We start from the raw sequence: 22,729 nt of genomic DNA, 5'->3' as shown, positions 1-22,729 counted from the left end.
CCAAAAATACAGTCTCTGGCAAGGTATTTCAGATGCAATATGTTAGACATTGATTAAGAAAAATTAGTCAAGCTGAAGACAGGCAATAGAAATGATCAAAACTGAAGCACAAGAAAATATATAAATTTATATAATTATAATTTATATAGTTTTATAAATATATATAAAATGAGTAAATGGAACTTTAATGATCTATGTATAAACTGAGTTCAAGAAGAGGAGGAGAGGGAGACTTGAGCATGAAAAAAAATCTGAATGATTAAAATAATGGTCAAATTCGTGGACTGCAGAGGGAAAGAACATGTACTGGTTCTGCAAGAGTGGAGTCAGTGAGACACCAATCCCTTCTGGCACCTGGGCTGGCAAACAAGAAGTACCATCACACACACACACACACACACACACACACACACACACACACCCATAAGTGACCATGACCCACAGAAACACAGCCTGTGGTGATAGGTATTGAGGTGAAATGCAATTGGATACCTGTGGTGCTCTGGTGTTTCACTGGTCTTGCAGTCTAGGGTCAGTGGTCTGATCACTTGTTCAGAGGATAGCAATACACAATGTGGCATCTAGAGGGATCTCCTGAGGGTGGTAGCCATTGTTGATTCCCTATGGTCTTGTTTTGAAGTCCTATATCATTTTCATTGTTTTGTAGGGTTGGGTTTTATTCTTTTGTTTCATTTCATTATGTTAAATCTGAAGGCAGCTATTTGAAAGATAGCAAGACATATTATGGTAGCCATTTTGGATTTACTATTGGCTTGTTTTGAAGTCCTTTATTGCATTCATTGTTTTGTTTCTATTCTATTCTGTTCTGTTTGATTTTTACTATGCCCAAAGGTATCTGCAGCTATTTGGAGACAACAAAAGGCTCTATGGTAACTAGTGTTGATTTTGTAATGTTTTGAAGTCCTGTATCATTTACACTGATTTGTTTTGATTGGTTTTATTCTGTTTTATATTCCCTTATTAAATTATCCTTTTTAAAATAAAAAAATATATACATAAAATGAACTAATGGTCAACAATTTCCCATACAGCAGTGGTGATGAACCTAAGGCAAGCACATTGTTTTTCTTTTAAGACAAAAGATGTTAATGTATGGGTTGTTTTTCTAAACTAAAACCTCAGCATTTAGGTTTAATTGCAGGGTTGGTACTTTGTGATAAATAAGTGTGTTCTGGGTTACAGTTTGGGCACTCATTTCTTTTTTCTTTTCTCTCTCTCTCTCTTTTTTTTTAAGACAGGGTCTACTATGTAGTTCAGGCTGGCCTTGGACTCACTCTGAGGCAGGCTGGCCTCAAACTTGCCAAAACACTCCTGCCTCCACCACTAGAGTGCTGAGATTATATGTGTGTGCCACCATGGCAGGCCTGGGTACTCATTTCTAAAAGGTTTGCCTCTGTAGTCTCAAATTTAGTGGGAAAAAAAATTCCCAATCCAATGATCTAAAAGACTCACAAACCACACGTAAGTACATCATAATCAAACTGCCAAAAGATACAAAAATCTTTTTTAAAAAATAAGCCAGAGGAAAAAGATTCATTGTGTAACAGGAAATAACAGCAAGGAAGGCAGCTGACTTCTCATCAGCAGCAGTGTTGGCCACAGGACAATGGAAAGCCATTTTACAAGTGTTGAAATGGGGTGTCAGTTTGGAATAGGTAAACCTTTAAATGCCAGTAGGACTCTGAGGCAGCAAGATGCAGCAAAGCGGCCCGTCCCAGGTGCATCTTACACAATACAGTATACACATAGTTCCTCCAAACACATACTCTTGCCATGTATCTAGTATCTCAATAGAATGTCCCAACATTTCCAATAGAAAAATTAACTGCCCCTGTTAGAAAGGTGATAAAACATGAAAAGCATATGAAATCCTTTATACAAATTGTGGTACATATATTTAGATCTTTTGTATTTTGCTACTATGTAAACATCATGCATTTTTCATCCTGGTAAAAACTAAAAATGAAAGTGAAGATTCTTTTCTCCTCTGAGGCTTTAGTCATCTGACGCTTGTGTTCCATAGCCTGTGGAAAGGTGAGGTGGAGCTCCTGGAAGGGTGTGTATGTGGTGGGGGGTGGCTCTGAGCTCTGGGAGCCAACTTAGAAGTCTGAGGGAGATGCTCTGGGTGGCAGGGGAAGAGTGAAGCACAGGGGCAGGAGCACTGCCTGCCAAAGGCCAGGCTTTGAGTGCATTCTTTCATTCAATCCTCACACTCACCCTGAGCATAAGGTATTATCATGTCTGATTTTTTATAACTGTGGAAACAAAATTTCAAAGAGAATAAGAAAGTTGTTTAAGGTCAGTGGCAGGGCTGGGATATGTACCCAGTTCTGACGATTGGCAGCACAGCTATTCACCCTCCGCAGCCGCAGTCATCAGTTTTGTCTTCCACTGGGGTCATACAACAGGACTGTCCTGGGTTCTCAAGGTACTCACAGCCCAGTGAAGGAAGAAATAAAACTTGTTTCACCTAACAGTCGTTGAACTATGCACTAACACATGTGTCATATCTTACTCAATTTCACAATAGCCTTGTGAGACAGATATTTATGTTGTCCTCATTTTACAGTGAAGGAAGGTGAGACTCAGAGGTAGTAAGTGGCAGATCTAGATTTGACTTCAGAGATTTTTAAGCTCTTCTCGGCATGGCATGTGACTTCCTGGAGCTACCAAAGGGGCAGAGAGTTGTGAAAATATGGGCAAGATCCTGGTGTCCTTTCCCCTATCTGATGGGACCTAGGAAAAGAGAATGTTTATAGAAACCAGTGGGCTTGTGCTGTATGTGGTCCCAGAGGGCAGGATGGTCCCAGGGACTTCCTCCAGACCCAGGGCTGCTGTGGCACCATCGCCTCTTTTGCCAGGATGGTTGACTGTGTGACCAGCTCCAAACCCTAGTCTGTGCCTCCCCTTGGGCCAGTCTCCACTCAACAACCAAAACAAAGGCAAGTCTCCACACTGTATGTTCAAAACTTTTCAGTGGCTCTTTCAGCTCCCCTTCAGTGCTCTGTACAGTTCCACTGGAGTAAGGGTCTGTTCCCATTACTGCTGCTGTGTAACGTCACCAAACTCGACAACAGCCTGCAGCAACCATTTTGTTACACTTTTGGAATCTGCAGTTAAGGAGTTTAGACATGAAACAGTGGACTGGCTTATCTCTGCTCCCTGACTTGTGTGGCCCCAAGAGAAAGACTCTATTGCTGACAGTAATATAAGCAGTACTTCCCACAGTTCAAGCACAGGGATGAACCTATGCCCTGGGGCACCTGTGGGGCTTGCCCTCCTCTGATCCCTCAGAGCCTGGTCTGACAAGCTGAGGAGTCTGGAGAATGCCTGTGTGGTGGCATCTGACACCTTTCTTGCTCTCCTCCATGAACTGCTGTGCTCCAATATGGCAGCGTCTCCTGAAGGCTCCAATGGGTCCCAAGCTTTGGTCCTAGAAGTCTCTCCAAATCTCAGCTGATGAGACCCCAAAGGCTGGGCAGGGTCACATAGCAGAGGCTTAAAGTGTGAGAGCCCAGCCTACACATCCTGCAGCATCTCTGAGCCTATGCAAACCCTCAAGGCAGCCCTGTGAGGTAGACTGCTGGTGGTAACTGACTCACTGCTGCAGGGAAGGGAGACGAGAGGTGATCTGGGGATGAGTAACAACTTTCTCCATTGCACCCTCCCAGCCTGTGGGCCCAGCCACTATCTCATGCAAATGCTGCCAGCTTCTGTGTGCTCAGCCTTGGGCCTCCTTCCTCAGGGTTTGGAGAGGAAAACGAGGGAGCTGACAAGACTGAGGCTATGGGGTTGAGCTGTGGCTGCAGATTAGAGCTGTGGGGCAGTGCGCAGCAGGAAGCGGTCAGGAGCCTGGCTGCTGTGAGCACAGCTGTAGTGGATCTAAACTGTTACCTGAGGCAAAGGGATGCACTCAGCCTCTGCAGGGCGCCCTGGAGCTGCCCAGGCTTTGGGGGGGCGGATGAGCTAGGGAGTGGAGTCAGCCAGGCAGCCTGTGCCAAGAAAGGAGGGGGCCGCGGAGGCTGCCAAAGCAGGCGGGAGGGGCCGGGCCAGCTGGGGCTGGAGCTAGTGTGACATCACTAGGCGGCCCGCCCCTGTCTGGGGCTGAGGGGAGGCCTGGAGCCTTTCTGGGGCCTGGGGGATCCTCTTGCACTGGTGGGTGGAGAAAAGTGCCTGCAGCCAACCAGGGTCAGGCTGTGTTCACAGTTTCCTCTGGCGGCATGTAAAGGCTCCACAAAGGAGTTGGGAGTTCAAATGAGGCTGCTGCAGTCGGCCTGAGGGATGGACCCGAAGCCCTGAGAGGTACTGCCGTAGCCCCAGACCTACAGAGCATGGCACTGAGGCAGCTGCCCGGCCCGCTGTGAGCAAAAGCAGGTTGCGATCAGCCATCGCCCCATCCCTGCAGAGCTGGCTGCAGGCAGAGCCGGCAGAGGCCAGTGAGGCAGTGCTGCTGGGCTGCCAGTGCGGCCTGCGACTTGGGTTCCTTCCTAGAGTCCATGGACAGGCTAGCCCGCTGACGGCCACCGTGAAGCATGTGAGGAGCCACCCTGGGAGCCAAGCAGGAGGACGAGGTAAGGAGCCAGCTCTTTGGCAAAAGGGGCAGGGGCAGTCGCAGCAGTTGCCCCTCTCCCCCGTGGCTGGGGGTTTAGCCACTCTGAGCCCTCCAGCTGTGGGATGTGTGCAGCTGACCCACAGGGGTCACTACTGCTTTCATTTGGAGTTGCACAAGGATGTACCAGTAGCACTGTGAAAACCTGGGCAGGGCAGGGCTGGGTGCAAAGTCGTGGGCTGGGAAGTTGAGGACTTCATCAGTGAGCCCCAGACAAAGAGCCTTTGGGGTGAAGGCAGGCGGCTCCTGGTTGCGCAGGAGCAGCAGCAGCTGGTGTGTGTGCGTGCATGCGTGCATTTGTGTGCGCGCGCATGTGTGTGTGTGTGTGTGTGTGTGTGTGTGTGTGTGTGTGTGTGTAGCTGTGTTTTGGGAGGCCATGGGCTGAGAGTTTTGACTGCAACAACAGGGTAGTGGAGGGCTTGGCAAGTGTTGTTAGGCTTGGGGCTCCTTTGCCTCTAGGATGGAGAACTCGCCAAGGCAAACGCAGAAGCAAAAGCAGTCGGGAGGCAGCCAGGCCCTGGCCCAAAGCTTCCCGAGCCGGAAAGCCTTCACACACATCCCTCCAGCTGGTGAGGAGAGGCGCCAAGGCTTCCTTCTGCCTGCGCTGGACAGGACGTGTCACTCACAAGTTTCTGCCACTGTGACTGGGGCAAAGTGCTGCCCTAACTTTCCCTCTATGCCCAAGGGTGCCTGACCCCTCCTAGCACTGGAGGGCCCCTGGGGTCCCTCACCAGCTGGACCTGGCTTCCTTGGTAGCCTGGCAGGGATGGTGCAGTTACCACATACCAAGTCCCTTGAAAGCCCTCATGGTTAGATAACATTTCCAAACAGAAATTCTTCACTGATCCTTCCCTCTGCTCTGTGATATGTGTGTCATGGGTCAGCTATTGCCTCTGTGTGGGATTAGGAGAGCTCCCAGGGGCCAGTATGGTTACTCAGAAACCGATCTCTTTCCACCAGGGCTCTGAGAAAAGTTAAGAACGCCACTTCTGAAGCAGGCCAATTGCTCCTCACATGGATTTTTCCAAGTGCAGGCAGAGTGGGGTACAGGTCACGAGCCGGCTTCAGGTCTGGGTTCTTCTACTTACTAGCCAAGCAGCTCTGGCAGGAGTTAGCCTTGCTAAGCCTCGTATGTGAAATGAGACAATAATACCCACCTCAGAAACAGCTGGGCCAGGTGCCCACCAACTCACAGAATCCTCACAACCACTCTACAACGTGGACACTTGTCCACCTGCACTTTATAGGTGAGGAAACTGAGGTAGGAGCGGAATGCCATGCCGTGCCAAAGTCTGTGTGGCTCGTCCATGCTGCACTAGGGTTTGACCCAGTAGGGTGGCATCAGGGCTTTTCTGAGCCACACACCATTGATTTTTAGAGGGAACACGTGTGACCTTAGTCACATCAGCAGAGTGCCTGATGTGCAGCAAACACTTAGAAAACATCATTCACCAGTTTTTGTGAGCCGTAACAATACGAACCACACAGAGGGAAGCACAGGGACCTAAGTTCTTTCCCTGTTGTAGACACACAGAAGAACCCATGCTATGGTTTTCAGCAAAGTTCCAGCAGGCAGAGCCAATTCAGTGGACACTACCACTGTCTTCTGAGGACTCTGCTCTGAGCAGAGAACTATGGTGTGTCTGAGTCCCCGAGGTCCACACTAAGGAAAAGTATAGACACAGGGACCAAAGCCCCCAAACCTGCCCATCCTACCACCCCACCAGCACTACTATCTGCTTGTTGGCATCCTCCAGAACTGCAGGGGACAGAACACAGGGCTTCCTCCAAGCTGCACTGGGACCAACAGCCAGGCCCATCCTGGAATTGCAGAAGGAGAGGCCACAAGGTGCTGCCACCAAGCCTGGCCATGGTGGTAGATCTTGTGCCATGCAACACTGATGGATCTGAGCCCAGGACAATGGCTGTCCTGTGGCTTCAGGGTTGCAGGGGCTTTCTGAGCTCTTGGGCATTTTGAAAGCTGCTGTGAAATATGTGCTTTTCTAGCACAGCCCTCTGGGGCTGTGGAAGACACAGATTTCCCTGTTGTGGCCTGGAGCATGATGGTTCCTGGTCCTCTTGCTGGCTCAGGCTTTCACTGAGACTGGCCAGGTGCTCTGCCTGACTTCCTGGGACTCTCGAACAAAAACTGATTAACTGCTTCTCAATAAAGGCAGTCTCAGGGGAACAGACACAAACATGTAATATACACATCCAGTGGGGCACCGCCAGCACTGCTCCAAGTTTGCAGGCAGAGTAAGGATCTCACAGTGACTTACAAAGTATCCAGGAGGCTAAGTGAGACTCGTACTTAGTCCCATTTCATCCTTACCGCAACCTTAGGAGGTAGGTTCTAGTTTTAACATTCCATTTACAGATGAGAAAACCAAGGCTCAGAGAAGTTACCCTGCCCAAAGGTCAAGTGATTATGTAGAACTGGAACCCAAGGCTGTTTGACTCCAAGCCTGGGTTCTGTCAGCTAATCCCCCTGCTTTGTTCATGGTGCCTCAACTCCTCTTATCCCGATGCTATCACTGGGTCCTTGCCCTGTGTCCTATGCAGCTGAGTCTGCCATCGTTGACCTACAGGTGCTGTACCACCCTCCATGTGAGACCATGTGCTCATGGGTTTTGTGCACAGCTTGGTATCCACAGACACCCACTTGTGACAGAGAAGAAGCACAACTGTTTTACCTCTTACAGCCTGGGTACACAGTGCCACTCTCCTGACATCAGAGATCTGGCACCAGCTTCTGGGGGCAGGGCCTCAGGGAAAAGCTTGTCTGTGTCACTAGATGCCACTTATTCATTTTCAACACGCCCTACTTGGAGACTCCTTTAGGGGTGCAGAAGTGGAGCTCACTGGGCGGCCTGGAGCAGTTCCTGAGACAGCATGGGAGAGATGGCACTGGTAGTACAAAAGAACAGACAGCAGCCCTGCCCAGAGCAGGTACCTTCAACCTCTGGCCTTTTGAATCATAGCCCATTTAACGTGGAATGTTCCCAACTGACAACCCATGGGTTAGGGTGGGGCTCTGCCGTGAGAGTCCATGGCCCAGCAGGATGAGCCAGGCAGATGCTAAGTGACAACACAAGCACACAATAGTATGACCGCCTGTAAAGAAGAGGCCTGTGGGGCTGAGAGGGTCCTCAAGATGGGCAGTACTGCCCCATTTCACAGAAGTGGAAACGTTTTACAGAAGTGGAGGCCTAGGGGCATAATACCTCTCCCATAGTCCACAGGGGCCAAAAAGCAAGCATTGAAACCCAGACCCTTGCTCACTCTAGCCCACCCATTCCAGCCTGCACAAACTGCAATGCAGAAGCCTCACGAAAAAAAATCAACACACTGAATAGCAGATCTTTTCTTGTCTTTTATAAAACACCCTAAATAGAAGGATTATTCCATCATAGACATCTTGGAGTTTGTGGTCATACATAGGTTACATCAGAAACCTCACTTGGGGGTGGTTTCTATGACAAAACTATATTCTTCATAGGGACTGTGAGTCTTATGACTGATTTAATAACAGCTTGGGGGGGAGTTTGGGGGGGTCAAGATATTACAAAGTCATGTTCCATGTACATATCAATTGTGAGACACACTCTGGTCTCAGGAATGTTAAAATGTTGGGTGGGAGAACCAGGCCTCTGACAATTGAGCCATTGTGTCAGGTCTGTTCCCTGGTGAAATGAGCCTATCTTGGGGCCAGCAGCCTGAGAGTCTTGGTCCCCTCTACTGCCCAGTCCTCAGGCATGTGGGTGAAGGCCACTGTGGAAAATTCCAGGAGGAATTCTGTTATGTTCCAGCTGCCCAAAGTCCCACATGAGGAGGTCCCACTCCACCCTCTGCCAGGGAAGGCCGTGTGTGCCTCAGTCATTGCCAAACCTCCAAACCCACCCCAGCCAGGCAGAGAAGGGATATGTGGAATGAATGAGGCCCTGGAATGATGAAGCCACTTGGAAACCTCAGAGCCCACACTTACAAGCTAACTAGCCTGTCTGTTATGGTTTGTATCTAGATGTCCTCCCAAGGCCTTATGTGGTCATAGGTGGAGCGTTTTGGAGGTGGCAGGATCTAGAGTGTGATGCTGGAACTCAGGATGAGATGCTAGAATTGATTATGGTGTGATGCTAGGACTAAGGGTGCTCTGCCTGAGTATAAGTGCTACCTACCCTAAGCCTGGACAGAATATAAGGAAGAGAAAGAGGGCTGCTGTGGTTACTGCTTGTAGCTTGCTGCCTTTTCTTCCTACCATGTGCTGTTTCTCCTTGGCTATACCACCCTGTCTTGGAGCCAGTCGATTACAGACTGAAGCCTTTACAGGATCTGAACTACAATAAATCTTTCCTCCTTTAACTTTGGGTGTTGGGTATTTTGTCTCAGCAATGAGAATGTAAGCAAGACACTGTGCCATCAGCAAACATCACAGCCCCTTCCTTGCTGTTCAGCCAGGAGGCTCTTCTAGGGCACCTCTCTTCCCCTGCCGCCTCCCAATCCCCAGCCTGGCTAGAGTAGGCCCCACTGAGCCACCATATCTGGGTGTCATCCCAGGGATTAGTACTTGGTACTGGGAACCCCTGGTGGATACCTCCTCTCTTTCCTTTTCTCTGCTCTACCTCTACTCCACTGCACCCCTATTCCTGTGACTGAGGAAACACTCGGGAAAGTAGAATGAACACAATCCTTGAGCTCCTGTTTATTAGCCTTGGTGCCATCCTGGGTCTTGGGCATTCAGAGGGGAATCTGCTCTCAACCTGCTTGTAAGAAGCTTACAATATGGGACAGATACATGGGCAGATAGATGCAGTCTAGGCCCTGCATGCTGGGTTGAAGGCAGCTATAGCTATTCTTGCAAGCTAGAAGGAAAGGACCTTACTGTAAATGTGTGTGTTCACAGAGAGATTACCGTGAGAGAGAGGCCACCTTAAAAAGAAAGACAGGCATGCAAGGGGTGGGGCAGTGGGGGAGAAAGCACAGCATGAGCAAAGGCAGGGGACTTCTGTGAGCAGAATGCTGACATTACCAGGTGTGAATGTGAGAAAGATGGTTCTGGAAGTGAGCATAGTATGGATGACAGGGGAGACAGCACCCAAAGCCAGGGCCAGGTAGAATTGTGTGGGTAAGAAAGCTGGCTCTGGAGGACACAGATCTGGCTCCAAGCACAGCTCTACCATTTGGCAGCTCTGTGCCCTTGGGCAAGTGACTTCATCTGCTCAGCTGGCCCAGAAAAGCAGCTTCAGGTGAGGCCTGGATTTCACAGGCAGTCACCCAAGGGAGTGCTGTCCACCCAGCCCCTCACTCTTCTTCTCATGTGGGGCTCCCCAGTTCTCAGGCTCCAGAGCACACCAGGCACTCCTGGAAATGCAGCAGCCAACTCAGCATGGCTTCTGCAGATTCCCTGCCTGTGGTCTGCTGGCCCTGGCTCCTGGCAGAGAGGGCTCAGTGCATGGACTTTGGTGAAATCTCAAAATGGTTCCCAAAAACATGTACCATGAAAAACAGCAGTATCCTTATTTCCCTGGCAAAGACAACTATGAGCTCCCCACTGCCTAACCACATCCCCTCTGCCCTATGATCTCACAGTGTGACCACAACCCTCCTCCACGGGCTCAGCCCTTCTGTGGAGCCAGCAGCTTACCCAGGGCAGGAACATGAGAGCCCAGTCGTGGGCACCCCCTCCCCAGCCCAGTCACGTCTCCAGACACATGTGGAAGACTTCCAGTCCTGGACTATCAGTTTCTCTGGTTCATGCCTGTGTTCCTGTGGGCTGAAGTAACACGCAATGGCTAAATGGGAAGGCTAAATGGATGAGTGATGGAAGGCTTGATGGAGGGACAAACTGTTCATCCATAGGTCTCATAAAAGTTGGGCAGGCAGCAGGACTTGGGAACAGGCTGCAGCCTCCTTGGGTGCCCACATGGACTTTTGGTGGTGATGATTCACAGGACACAGGGCTGGGAGGGATGGCAATTGGAGATTTGGTTATTCCCTCCCTAGCCTCTGAGCTGTGGGTGAATCACCAAGGACAAATAATACACAGTCTCTTCTCCAGGTTTTCCAAGGTGAGGCTGCCACTATTCATCCACATGCCCATTCTGGGGTTTCACCACTTGCAAGATCAAAAGCTCTTTCTAACATTCAACAAAACTCACCCTTGTGCTGACCTGAAAGCCATTTCTACCCATCAGTCAACAGTGCGTAAGAAATAATCTGCATCCTGGCTGTTGGACAAACAAACAAACAGGCACCTTTTATTCATACTGGCTGGAGAGATGAGCTTGGTGGGACTGAGGCCATGAGGCTGACAATGTCAGCTAAAGTCCAGACCCCATATTTACTCCAAGTAACAGGCAGTAGCCCAACCTTTCTTGGGTTTCCTCTATGCTTAGAGCAGATAATGCCTTTCTCTTAGGAAAGGGGGCCATATAATGTGCTGCCTGATCAGGATACTTTTGAGAGTAAGAAAAGACACTATTAATAATCACACAGGACCACAGGCCTCAGGTTGGGCCAGCCAAGATCTATGGTCCTGTATGTAGTAGGCTGTGAGAACCAAAGAAACACACACAAGTTTATAACAAACACCAGTCATTACTGTTGGCTATAGGTCAGCTGAGCCCTCCTGTGCCTTTTCTTCTGGCTTTTTTCCTTTATCTCTCTCCTGTGTCCTTCCTGGTCTGGCAGCTGGCTTGATGCTACTCTGCCAACACACCAAGTCTTTCAAAGGTGCAACTGTTTGTCAACACTTAAATGTTCACTAGTCTCTTTTCTGTCCTGATAGTGGTTTACCATCTTGACTCATGCTCTGGTCCACCAGACTCAAACACAGCTTGAGTTTTTAGCTTTCTAGAACCTAGATATGAGGGTCTAATCTGGTATGGTTGGGCCAGGCAGTTTAGACGCCTTTGCTCCTTGACAGAGGCTCAATTCTCAGGCCTCCTGCAGGGCTGGGATGCCTCTGGTCTGGATTCATCCTCAGCCACTATCTGTGTGTGGTGCTGGCCTTGGGGTGCGGTGTTCTGTGTGTCTGTCAGCCAGGGGTGCAACTTGGACAATGATGAACAGTTCCTGAGAGTCGACTTAATTCAGAGGTTACTATGCTGTCTGCTGTCCTGGGGACCCCAAGAGTGCTCCCATCCTCCTCCTGCCTAAAGGGCAAGAGAATATTCTACTGGGTTTGCTCTCACATTGGTACTTTCATAGCAAGTCTGCTTTGGAGTGTATTTTGGGATTCTGTTACCAGCCCTGCTACTTAGTAATTAGGTGATTTGGGCAAATGATTCAAATCTCAATAGTTCTCTCACCTGCAAAGTATTATCCTTCAAAGCATCTTTGTGAGAATTGGAAAACAGCTATAATATATATACAAGACCAGAGATGTGCATTGTGTTCCTGGAGCAGTGGTGGCAAATGTGGCATTCGTGCCACAGCCAGGTGTTCGTTATTACTAAAAGCTCTAAAAGGCATCATTGCCCTAGAATTTCAGAGCACACAACTACGGCCATCATAGAGTGGGTCTGGAATAACAGGGCCACTCTTTCAGGGTTGTTGGGGGGATTAAGTGAAATAATGTGTACAGAGCGCTTGTGCCACAGTGGTAATTGGCTGTAGTTATCATTTTTTATTATTTAAATTTTTCTCATTGCTGACCCTGGGGTGAGAACTCAGAAGTGGCCCTGGGTCAGGAGATTCTCCCACAGGGCACACAGCTCCATTTTACCAAGATAATGCTTCTGCCTAAAAGTGGCCCAGAGCCTCAGTTGTAGTACCATGGTAGCAACAGCGATGTGGACACAAGGTGTGTGGCCCCACCACGCAGGCCAGAGGCTGGGTAGGACCCACGCCTGCCCTGTGCAGAGGCAGTCACATGGAGCAGTCACTGGCGGGGAGGAAAGCCCATGTACAATGGAAACTCCTCACAATACAATGTGGAAAAGCAATTTTGAGAGTCATTTTTACTTTAATTTTGAAGCCAAGGAAAACAGTTGCATTTACTTTTCTTTGATGGTCAAAGGAAGAAACTGAGGAGCAAGACTTTGATTGGAGCTGAGCTCTTCTCCAGGCCTAAGATGATTGGAATGCTGGGGGTTATTTCTCTTGGGATGCAATTAGTTGAATAAATATCAAGAGAGCAAGAGTAAACACACTCATTACTGCTGCCCCTTCAGAACTGCCAAACTAGCAAAAGTCAAGGGGGCTGAAATCTTTAAGGAAAATAAATGCCTGGAGGCCAAGGGCTGCACAGGGAGTATCCCCCTGGCGTGAGGCTGCCTGGCATCTAGTTGCTTCAGCTCTGGCTCTTACCTCCCGCGTGTTCCTGGGTAAGTCACTGAGCCTAATCTGGATTTGAGCACCTCCACTGGTCAAATGGGGGAATAATAAACCTGGTTACCAGGGCCAATGCACGTCAAGCCCCCAGCATAGTGCTCTGCTCCTTCCCTTCCTTTCTTCCTGCAAGGCAGAAAGCTCCAAATCACTCAAAGCCCAGGTCCTATGGAGACAGAACAATGACACCCGGAATGATTGTGCAGCTCCAAGACTGGCCCCACACTAGCCGTGTGCCTCTGAGCCAACTGCCTGGCACCTGTGTGAGCTTGTTTCCTCACCCTCACAATGTGTACAACACTAATAACTAGCTGTAAGAGCTGGAGTAAGCAAATAAATTGCTATGCCCACAAAGGGCCGCGAGAACCTGAAACCCATCATAAGTTTGTTTTACTTTTCAATCTCACAATAACAATAAAGAAATGGTCTTTCCAGATACTGCAGTCTCAAATCACACATGTGTCTGGCCTCCTACCACGAGGGAGCTCTGGGGAGGGTGCTAGGGCTAACCAGCATGCTGCTTTTAGGCTGGGATGCTCTGTAACCTATGTCAAGATTTCTTTTCTGAAATGGGGGAGCAGTAGTATCATAGGGCAACTGTAGGGAATCAAGGAGGTGGTAAAAGTACCCAGCCTGCTGCCTGTCCTGTCCTCAGTGCTCTTTACTCTTAGTCTGTACTGTTACCATTATTTGATTGTTCGTATTATCACGTGGCTACCGTGTCATTCCAATCTCTAATTTCTGAAACCTTCCACATTGCTTACCTACATGGATCACCCCATTCCACAGAGGTGGTTCAGCCTTTGGGAGCTCAGGGTCAAGGAAAAGAGTTTTCCTGGGAAACTCTGAGAACCCATGCTTGTGAAGGGATAGAATTCCATGATAAACAGAGCAGTCTCTAGAGTATGGAAACCTGGGAAGGCCTGGAAATCAACCCTTTTCCTGGAGCCAGGTGCCTCCCTGGCCTCTAGCAATGTCTTGGGCAAAGGCAGAGGATAGGCCCCAGTGGTACCGAGGTGTTTGTCACCAGACACAGCAGGTGAGGAGCTGCCCTAGCCTGAAGCTCAGCTCCTCCCTATTGTTGTTCTGGGGCAGGTGTGGCTGCCAGCATCAAAGCAGCCAAAGTGCTTTGGAAACCAGGCAACACTCCCAAATGCTGCCTGGTTTCCACTGATGTCACTGTGGCCTACCTCCCAGCAGAGCCCCAAACCCAAATCACAAGCACTCAGATATCTCTCTGCCTACATGAAAGAGCTGGAAGCACTGTAGGGTGGTGGTGTGAAGCACAAGGTCTGCTCTATACCTGCACATTGGCTAGCACCAGGTGGAGACTGGGGGTTCCTTGTGGAAGCCCCCAGCAGTCCAGGGAGACTTTCAGTCTTGTGCCATATCTAATATTTTAGCATAGATGAATGTAAAACCAGAAAACAATCATGCTAATGCTTGTTTTTACTACTATACCAGATTAAGCTTATTTTTGGACAGTCAGTCATATGAGTTTGAAAGTCTGTGTCCCCCAGACCAGTGATGGATTGTGCCACCTTTTAGATTTGTGAGCCCAGACAAGTCATTTAGTCTGAGTCTCAGTTTCCTCCTTTGTAAAATGAAAATAACAATAGTATCTACCATCAGAGGATGTCATAAGCAAGACTATAGCAAAGCAGCTCAGAGTCAGGTAGATGGCACTACACAACAGATATTATGGATTTCCTAACCAATCTGCTCCATAGCCCTCCTTGACACAGCTCTGCCCTCTGGGCATTCCTGTCATGGACACCCCAGTTCTCAGATCCCTTTTCACAGCACTCCCCACTGCAACATAACTGGTGGTGGGAGCGTATTCCATTCCATCAACAAACAGCTGTGCACCTGTGCACACCAGGCAATGTGCTAAGCACTGGACACACAGTAGAGTTCACCATGGCCCTCATGGAGAACCCCATGGGGCAAAGTGATGACATGCATCTGATGGTGACAGGGACTCTGAAGGGAAGGATAGAGAGGTCACAATCTTATGTAGACATGGAGGGTCTCACTGAGAAGGTGATATTTCAGTAAAGACCTGATAGAGGCCAGGATGTGAGCAAAGAAGAGAGGGGCAGAGCATTCTGCATAGAGAATAGCAAGAACAAAGGCCTTGAGCTAGAAGTGTGTTTGGTGAGCTCCAGGGACAACCATAGGCCAATGTGTGGAGGTGGTGTCCAAGGAGGGAGGGTAGGGGTCTAGGAGATGTGAGAGGGAGCAGAGGTAGGTCAGGGAGGGCCCGAGACCATCATTAATTTTCATTCCAAAGTGGGGTTTTGAGGAGAAGAGCAATCCAGTCTGACTTTGGTAAAAGCTCCCTCTGGCTGCTGAGACAGGCAGGATAAGCAGGAGGGTAGGGAGGGGCAGGGCAGGAGACTCCTTAGGAAATGACTGCAATAGTCCAGGTGAAGGGTGAAGGTAGGCTGCACTGGGTTGGGGGTGGCAGAGCATTCTGGGAATGTTTCTAGTATGTCATAACTAGATGTGGGGTATTAAAGAGAGAAAGGAGTTGAGGACCACTTCACAGGGTTTGACTTGAGTAACTAAGAATAGAGTTGGCATAGATAAACTGGGAGAAGCAGGTAGAGATGGAGGTATGGTGAAAAACAGGATAGGTAGAACTGAGATGCCCAGTGGACAGTGAGAGAAGATACAAAAGAAACACTGGATACATGATTGTGAGGTCAAACAGAGACTACGGGGTGATCCACGCCAGGAGGAGATTTAGAAGGTCAAAAGACTCGAGACATTAAGGCGAGAGCATGAGGGTAAACCAGGTGAGGAGGTAAGCAGGAGCAGCCATTTGCTGCTGACCACCAGTGACTGACTGCAGTGCCCAGAGTGGCTGGGGGCCTGGGGCTCAAGGGGTAGGTTCACAGGGATCAAAGACAGGAGCTTCCTGTAATTCTGAGTGTGGTCCACTCTTTCGACGGGTTTGCCAAACTGAGGAGCACACAAATGGAACAGAGCAGGGCTGTGAGGTCAAGAGAATTTCAGTACATTCAAGAAACAGCAGCAGGCAGTAAGGAGTCTGCAATGGCACAGGAGAGCCAGGGACTGTGAGAGTACTGTCCTCAAGAGACCAGAGGAGGGAACAGTACACATCTCTCCACCCCCTTGGATGGTCCATCTACCTCCTTCTCATCCCCCGAGGGTCAATGTTAAGGTCACTTTCTCAAGGAAGTGGTCCTGACCCCTCCCCCTAGGTCAGTTCCCTATGATTCCCTCCTGCAGCACATGACACTTGTGGTTCCCAGCACTTGGGGACCCTGTGATGCTGCAGAAGCCCTGTGAGGACAGGGGCTGGCTGGGTCCTTTATCAGCTTTGTCTCCAGCAGCTGTCACACTGTCCTCCACACTCTAATGTTTGATGTATCACTAGAGAAGGGATGAATAGCCCAGGAGCAGACCTGAAGCATGTCCAGAGTCATGCGCCTATCTTCTGCCCTAGTCTGATTTAATCATGTTGCAATGACTGGACTGTGCGGTCACTGGCTGTTGCAAATGTTTGGATTTAGAAGAGCTTGATTGTTTGTTCCTGTTTGGGGCTCTGTACTTTGGCTAACACAGAGACAAGAGCTATGTGACTGGACTGGACACATTCTTCTGTTGACGCTGTCTACTCCACACTGAACACATTCCATACTCTGTCTAGCAATTCATTAGTTTAGCAAACATTTGCTGAAAGCCTGTTCCATGCCATGTTCCAGAGATAAAAGATTAAGTCAGACCCAGGACCTGCCCCCAAAGAGCTTCAGTGCTTTTGAGGAGCACTACCAGAGAGTGTCCACTGCCAGGCCATGCCCCAGCAAAGGAGAACCCATAGCAGGCGCTACACAGGGACGGCTCAGGCTTTGGGAATGGCAGAGCCACAACTCTGACCTCAAGACTCCAGGCACCACCCCCCTTCTCCTCTCTATCTCTTCTGGGCCCTGCTATCTCCTTCTGAGGCTTCCAAAATAGCTGCTCCCCCAATGCCACCCCCAATTCCAGGAGAACAGAATGTATTCTCCCAAAGCTGCATTGGAACACTCTGCCTGACAAGAAGGATGGGATCATAATGGCAGCCTGTGCTGGCTGGGATGACCTTCACTGATTCTCCCCTCTGTCTACTTCCAGGCTTTCATACAACTACAAAGAGTAACTACTTACTGCATTGCAAGAACCATGCGGCCACTGTGCATGACGTGCTGGTGGCTGGGACTGCTGGCCACGCTGGGAGCTGCTGCAGGCTCAGAGGATGGCTTTGAGGGCACTGAGGAGGGCTCACAGAGTGAGTTTATTTACCTCAACAGGTATAAGCGAGCAGGTGAGTCCCAGGACAAGTGTACTTACACCTTCATCGTACCCCAGCAGCGGGTCACTGGTGCCATCTGTGTCAACTCCAAGGAGCCTGAGGTGCTCCTGGAGAACCGTGTGCACAAGCAGGAGCTGGAGCTGCTCAACAATGAGCTGCTCAAGCAGAAGCGGCAGATTGAGACCCTGCAGCAGCTGGTAGAGGTGGACGGCGGCATCGTGAGCGAGGTGAAGCTGCTGCGCAAAGAGAGCCGCAACATGAACTCGCGGGTCACGCAGCTCTACATGCAGCTCCTGCATGAGATCATCCGCAAGCGGGACAACGCGCTGGAGCTCTCCCAACTGGAGAACAGGATCCTGAACCAGACGGCTGACATGCTGCAGCTGGCCAGCAAGTACAAGGACCTGGAGCACAAGTACCAGCACCTGGCCACGTTGGCCCATAATCAGTCAGAGGTCATCGCACAGCTTGAGGAGCACTGCCAGAGAGTCCCCGCTGCCAGGCCCATGCCCCAGCCACCCCCTGTCACCCCACCCCGGGTTTACCACCCACCCACCTACAACCGTATCACCAACCAGATCTCCACCAATGAGATCCAGAGTGACCAGAACCTGAAGGTGCTGCCACCACCTCTGCCCACCATGCCTGCCCTCACCAGCCTCCCGTCCTCCACAGACAAGCCGTCAGGTAAGTCCTTTCCCATATGGGCCTCTTAGCTGGGCATCAGGTCTCTCTTGACCTGATAGAGGAAGAGCATCACTAACTGAGGCCAGGCCAGGGGCTCGTGGAATCCTCTAGCAATCCCTTGGGCCAACTGTTGGAGCCAGGGGGTAGAAGAGAGGGACCATATTGCTTAGAAGGATGCTTGAAAGGTAAAACCAGGAAACAAGGGCTCAGGAGAGGGCCAGTGTCCACTGGATTCTGAAAGGAAGGAAGCGAGGCTCATATTTTTGCAAGCTCTACATGAGATGCTTGGTATCAGCTGCCAGGATATTGCTCCTGAAGGCTTGTGTACTGTGCAGGGCCCAGAGCTGGCACTCTGTAAATGTCATCCAATTGGCAGTTGGCCAGGGGAAGTAAAGCATTATCACATTAAAGGTATGTTAACACGTCACAGGGATTGAGGGATCGGAACGGTGCTTCAGGGAGCCCAGCAGTTTCCTACGATTTGTCACTGCCTAAGATATAATGAGGCTTCCATTACTCTCACATGCATGTTCCATCCTAAAATATAGTAAAACTATGACAGAGGAGGAATGCAGCCATAGCAAGTTGCGAAGCTTGGGTATATGACTTTATTAACCCCACGGTTCCCTCGAGACAGGTTGAGCAATGATCTTACAGGTTTGGGGTCCTAAGCTATACTTGAATTCAGACCTTTTTCCTTCAAAACTTGAGCTAACTACTCTGTACTCACAGCTTCTAGAAATCCTCAACGTTGGGGTTGCAGGCCAGAGGCTCCCCTGCCAGCTCCCTGGAGCTCGGCCTCTCACTCATCAAGGAGGCAGCAGCCTTCCAAGTGGGCTGCCATGTGGGAACTAGATTCTCTCTGCCGAAGCCGCCCATGTGTCTGCTCTAAGTGCTGTGGGTACCACTTTGCTGGATAAGCAAGGAGATACAGCACTTTTATTGAAAACATCCTGTTTTACATGTATTTCTCACTTTAAAAAATAACCACTGGTACCAGTAAGACCAATTTATTATTGCTAATTCCAGAGAGGACCTGAACTTGTAGGCAGGACCATGGCTAATGGTGGCATTGTCCCATGGAGGGGGAGGTTGGCTGGACAGAGGGCAGAGCTTCTCAAAGGAAAGACATGGCGTAGGCATGAGGGGCTGAGAGTGGGTTCTTAGAATAGACTGACCTGGGTTCAGACCCTGTTTCCTCCACTGATCAGCTCTGGGACATGTAGGCAAGTCGCTCTGTCCCTCTGGACTTTACCTGAAGCTTCAGGTAGGTTCTATTTTAATTGTCTTCCAACTAACAGATCCATGAAATGAAATACTGCAAAAAGCGTGCTTAGCAGGTGCTGGGCCCTTAGTAAGCTGTGTCTCTTTTAACCTTGATCTTTTAGTCTAAAAACAAGGACACTGAAATAAACAACCCCTCTTCAGCTGTGACATTCAATGGCTGATTGGTGGTCAGTTTGTACCATACCTGCTTTACTTCAGAGGCTCTGAGGGAAGGGGGCATTGTCTCCACAGAATACCCAGAGGGCAAAACAGGAAGACCTGGCTGAATGTGGTTATAATCCTGACATGAGTCAGGCAGGTCTCAATGGTTACCCAGCAGATTTCCTCTTGCCTAAACATCTCTGATTTCTAGCTCAACAACTTCAGGACATTCCTGGGCTTGAACTATGTTGGTAGATACAGTATGTAAGATGAAAGACCCGGGTTTGCACCAGGCCCAACCCTGTTCACTGTTCGTTCATGAGCAAGGTATTCAACTCCTCTGAGTCCCAATTTTCTCTCTGTGAAATCGGGACAGATCTAGAACTTCACAGGATTGTCATGGAAATTCAGTCAAGCATATAATTTTGTCGCATGGTGAAGCCAACACTGGCCAAGCCCTACTTTATGCTTGTCATAGGGCTAGATTGGTGGTGGTGGTGGGGTTTGAAAACTATGGTCTCTGATTTCCAGGAACTCAGTCTGGGGAGGTGGCAGATACCTGAATGTACCTGGAATCCATCCAATCTCCATCATTTCTCTCTCTAACACCAGCATACTGGGTTTGACAAGAGAGTTTTCTAAGAGGGGCTATCTGGCATGGTCCAATTTCTGAAACACTGAGAACTCATATGGCCAGCCTAACAGAGCTCCTGAAGTTGGGAGTGCAGTGAACACTAAGCTGTCTGGCCACTGTGTTAATACCTCAGTGTGCCAAGCACCCTGCAGAGGAACACATGAGGAGCAGTGGGGCCATTAAGGTGGCATGGCCTAGTCTGCCCAGAGGGAGGGGAAAGGTGGGGACTTCTGAGAGTTTACAGGCAGACCTGAGAGTTGGGAGATCAAGTTACCAGTAGGCACTTGATGGAGATGAGCCTGGGCAAAGACCCAGGAGCATGGTCCTGGCCTTTCAGTAGGCCCAGATTCCTGCTTCTTCACAGTCCAGTGTGAGCTGTAGGACAAGTAAAGGGGCCCGGGAGCTGTGTAACCAAGGCTCCTATGCTTAAAGCCCTTTTAGGAAAGTACATGGTATGGAAAGGAATGATTAAGGTTACATTATTGTTATAACTCAAGCCCCGGTATAAAATCCAAGGAAGCAAGAGACCGAAAATTTAGGTGGCAAAGGCTTTATTTCCAGGCCTAGCGACCAGTCTCCAGGAGCCAATTTGGAGACTGTCCCCCAGAGACTAAAGGGAGGATTTTAAAAAGAGGCTGGAGGAAAAGTGGGGGGGAGAAACAAAGAAACCTGCAGAGCCATCAAATTTGTTGACCCGAGTCTGGAAACTGTATTGCTGTCCACTTAGCTCTGACAATCTTGGGAGTTTCTGGTGTTTCTCAAATTACTCCCATCCTACAGACTGACATTATCTCGGAGTGGCACATCTGCAGCAATATTTGGAGAAGAAAGTGGAGAGTTAATTATCCCAGGACAGCTCGTTTTCGCTAGTGGGTGCGAAGGGGTCAAGAGTTACAAGAAGCTGAAACTTAAGTTTTACAAAGATCTGATATCTAACTCATCTGATGCATACAGAACAAAAGGAAAGCACCGATTGGGGTTTGGGCCATAGTATTTCCCGGTAATTTCTTTGAAGCTAAACAGTTCTTAAAATTGGGGCAGGCTCATTTTATAACAGATCATCCCCGGGTCGGGAAGAGGTCACGAGAAACCCAAATTCTTTATGGCCTAGATAGATAGGTGAGGGGAGAGGGAGGCAATAAGGCGTGCTACAGAACAGGAAAACGGTGGGTATCTATCTTGCTGGAAAGGGAATCAAGGTTAGGTAAAAAGGTTAAACTCATATGCAAATCTCCCTGCACATAAACAAGTTACTTCAAACAAGTGTAAATTAGTGGGCCATCCTAGTTTTCTTTAGCTCTTTAGCGGAGAATAGAGGCACCTAACAGTGATTAACAACCCTTGTTAGCTTGTTTTAGCATAACTTCTGTAGTTTGTAGAGGGCAACAATGGTTAACATATCAATTAGGTGAGATTCTTGCAATTCTTTACAGAGGAGAGTATTGCTCAACATATCAATTAGGTCACTTAACATATCAGTTAGGGAAAAAGGATAAAAAAACACATTTAGTAAGCCACATTGCAGGTTTGCTATAATACACAAAATAATGAAGGTATTTTCTTAGAGTACAACAATTATGGAAATAATTTTTTTCCTTTGAAGCATTCTGAAGGGCTGGAGATATAGCTCAGTAACAGCACCTACTTGGCAAGTGTGAGGTCCTGAATTCAATTCTTGGTACAATAAAAAAAAATAATAAAGAAAGCATTCCCCCCAAATGTTGGTACTTGATCATTAGCAACAGATTGCTTGTGTCCCATCTCACCACTGAGCTTCCACACAAACATGGACATGGGTGGGAGGAGAAGGATCTGTAGGAAAGCCCCGCCCCTTCCTGAGGTTGGATTAATTGGGAGGAAAAAGCAGATGGCCTCGCGCTATTGAGCATGAGCTCAGAGAGCTCTTATAAGGCTTGTGAACTGGGCAGGTTTTGATGCTGGAAGACAAAACCTTCTCTGTGCTCTCCCAGGAGGTTTTATTCCCAGGACATTACTCTGAAACACCTTTGAAATGAAGCACTTTTGCACCCAGACCTTGGCATCCTCTCAGCTTTTCATCCAGCAACCCCAGAGCCACTGCTCTGTCACCCATTGTCTGAACTGCTCAGCCCACAGCATGCCCTTCCCCAGGGGACAAGGCAGCCAGGCCCCTTATCTGAAGCGGCACTCAACACACTTACTGCCTAGCCATAGACAGATAGTGACAGGGGGCCTGCTGAGAGCAGCGGGGAGGGGCCCAAGCAGCTCCTGGTGTTCCACCTGAGCTCTGACCTGTCTGTCTCAGGGCTGGCCAGACTTGGGGCGTTTTGTTTTGGGTGGTTTGTGTTGAGGCCAGAACTGTAACCCCGTGGGTTCTGGTATTGCTGTTAAAAAGGACAGCCATAGGTGCCAGGGAGAAAAGACAGGACTGATCTTACCCCAGGCGGATCCACCCGTGCCAGGCTCCTGTCACAATGCCTGTCCAAGAGACAGTGGGAAGAACACACAGCGTGCCATCAGCTGCACACCAAAGCTTTGTTGGAAATGCATCTTTAAAACCTAGCAAGAGTGGGAACTTCTAGCCATTTAGCTGTTTTCCCTTCTGTGAAAGAACATGACAGCTCAGTTTGCTTCTTAGGAAATAAAGAAAGAGCTGTAAAATCATAAACTAGTAGAACTGTCGGGACCCCACAGATCCCTTAGCATAGTGTATCACTGAGCC

At 49.1% G+C, this 22,729-nt stretch overlaps 2 protein-coding genes across 19 annotated transcripts in view; one reads left to right on the top strand and one right to left on the bottom strand.

Moving 5' to 3' along the window:
• Ralgps1 (Ral GEF with PH domain and SH3 binding motif 1) overlaps window positions 1-22,729 on the bottom strand; it is a 266,014-nt gene that overhangs the window by 82,271 nt on the left and 161,014 nt on the right. The gene's annotated exons all lie outside the window — the stretch shown is intronic.
• The window catches only part of Angptl2 (angiopoietin like 2), a 33,830-nt gene continuing 15,208 nt past the window's right edge, over window positions 4,108-22,729 (top strand). The window contains exons 1-2 of the mRNA XM_003470765.5: window positions 4,108-4,592; window positions 17,102-17,966. Of these exons, the coding sequence (XP_003470813.1) occupies window positions 17,150-17,966 (817 nt within the window). The 5' untranslated portion in view covers window positions 4,108-4,592; window positions 17,102-17,149. The remainder of the gene's footprint in view (window positions 4,593-17,101; window positions 17,967-22,729) is intronic.

This window comes from Cavia porcellus, unplaced genomic scaffold (assembly GCF_034190915.1).
Source record: "Cavia porcellus strain 051 isolate PalLab524CR breed Dunkin Hartley unplaced genomic scaffold, mCavPor4.1 scaffold_1, whole genome shotgun sequence".
NCBI lineage: Eukaryota > Metazoa > Chordata > Mammalia > Rodentia > Caviidae > Cavia > Cavia porcellus.
Note: the sequence above shows the minus strand (reverse complement) of the source record. Positions and strands in the feature narration are given on the sequence as shown.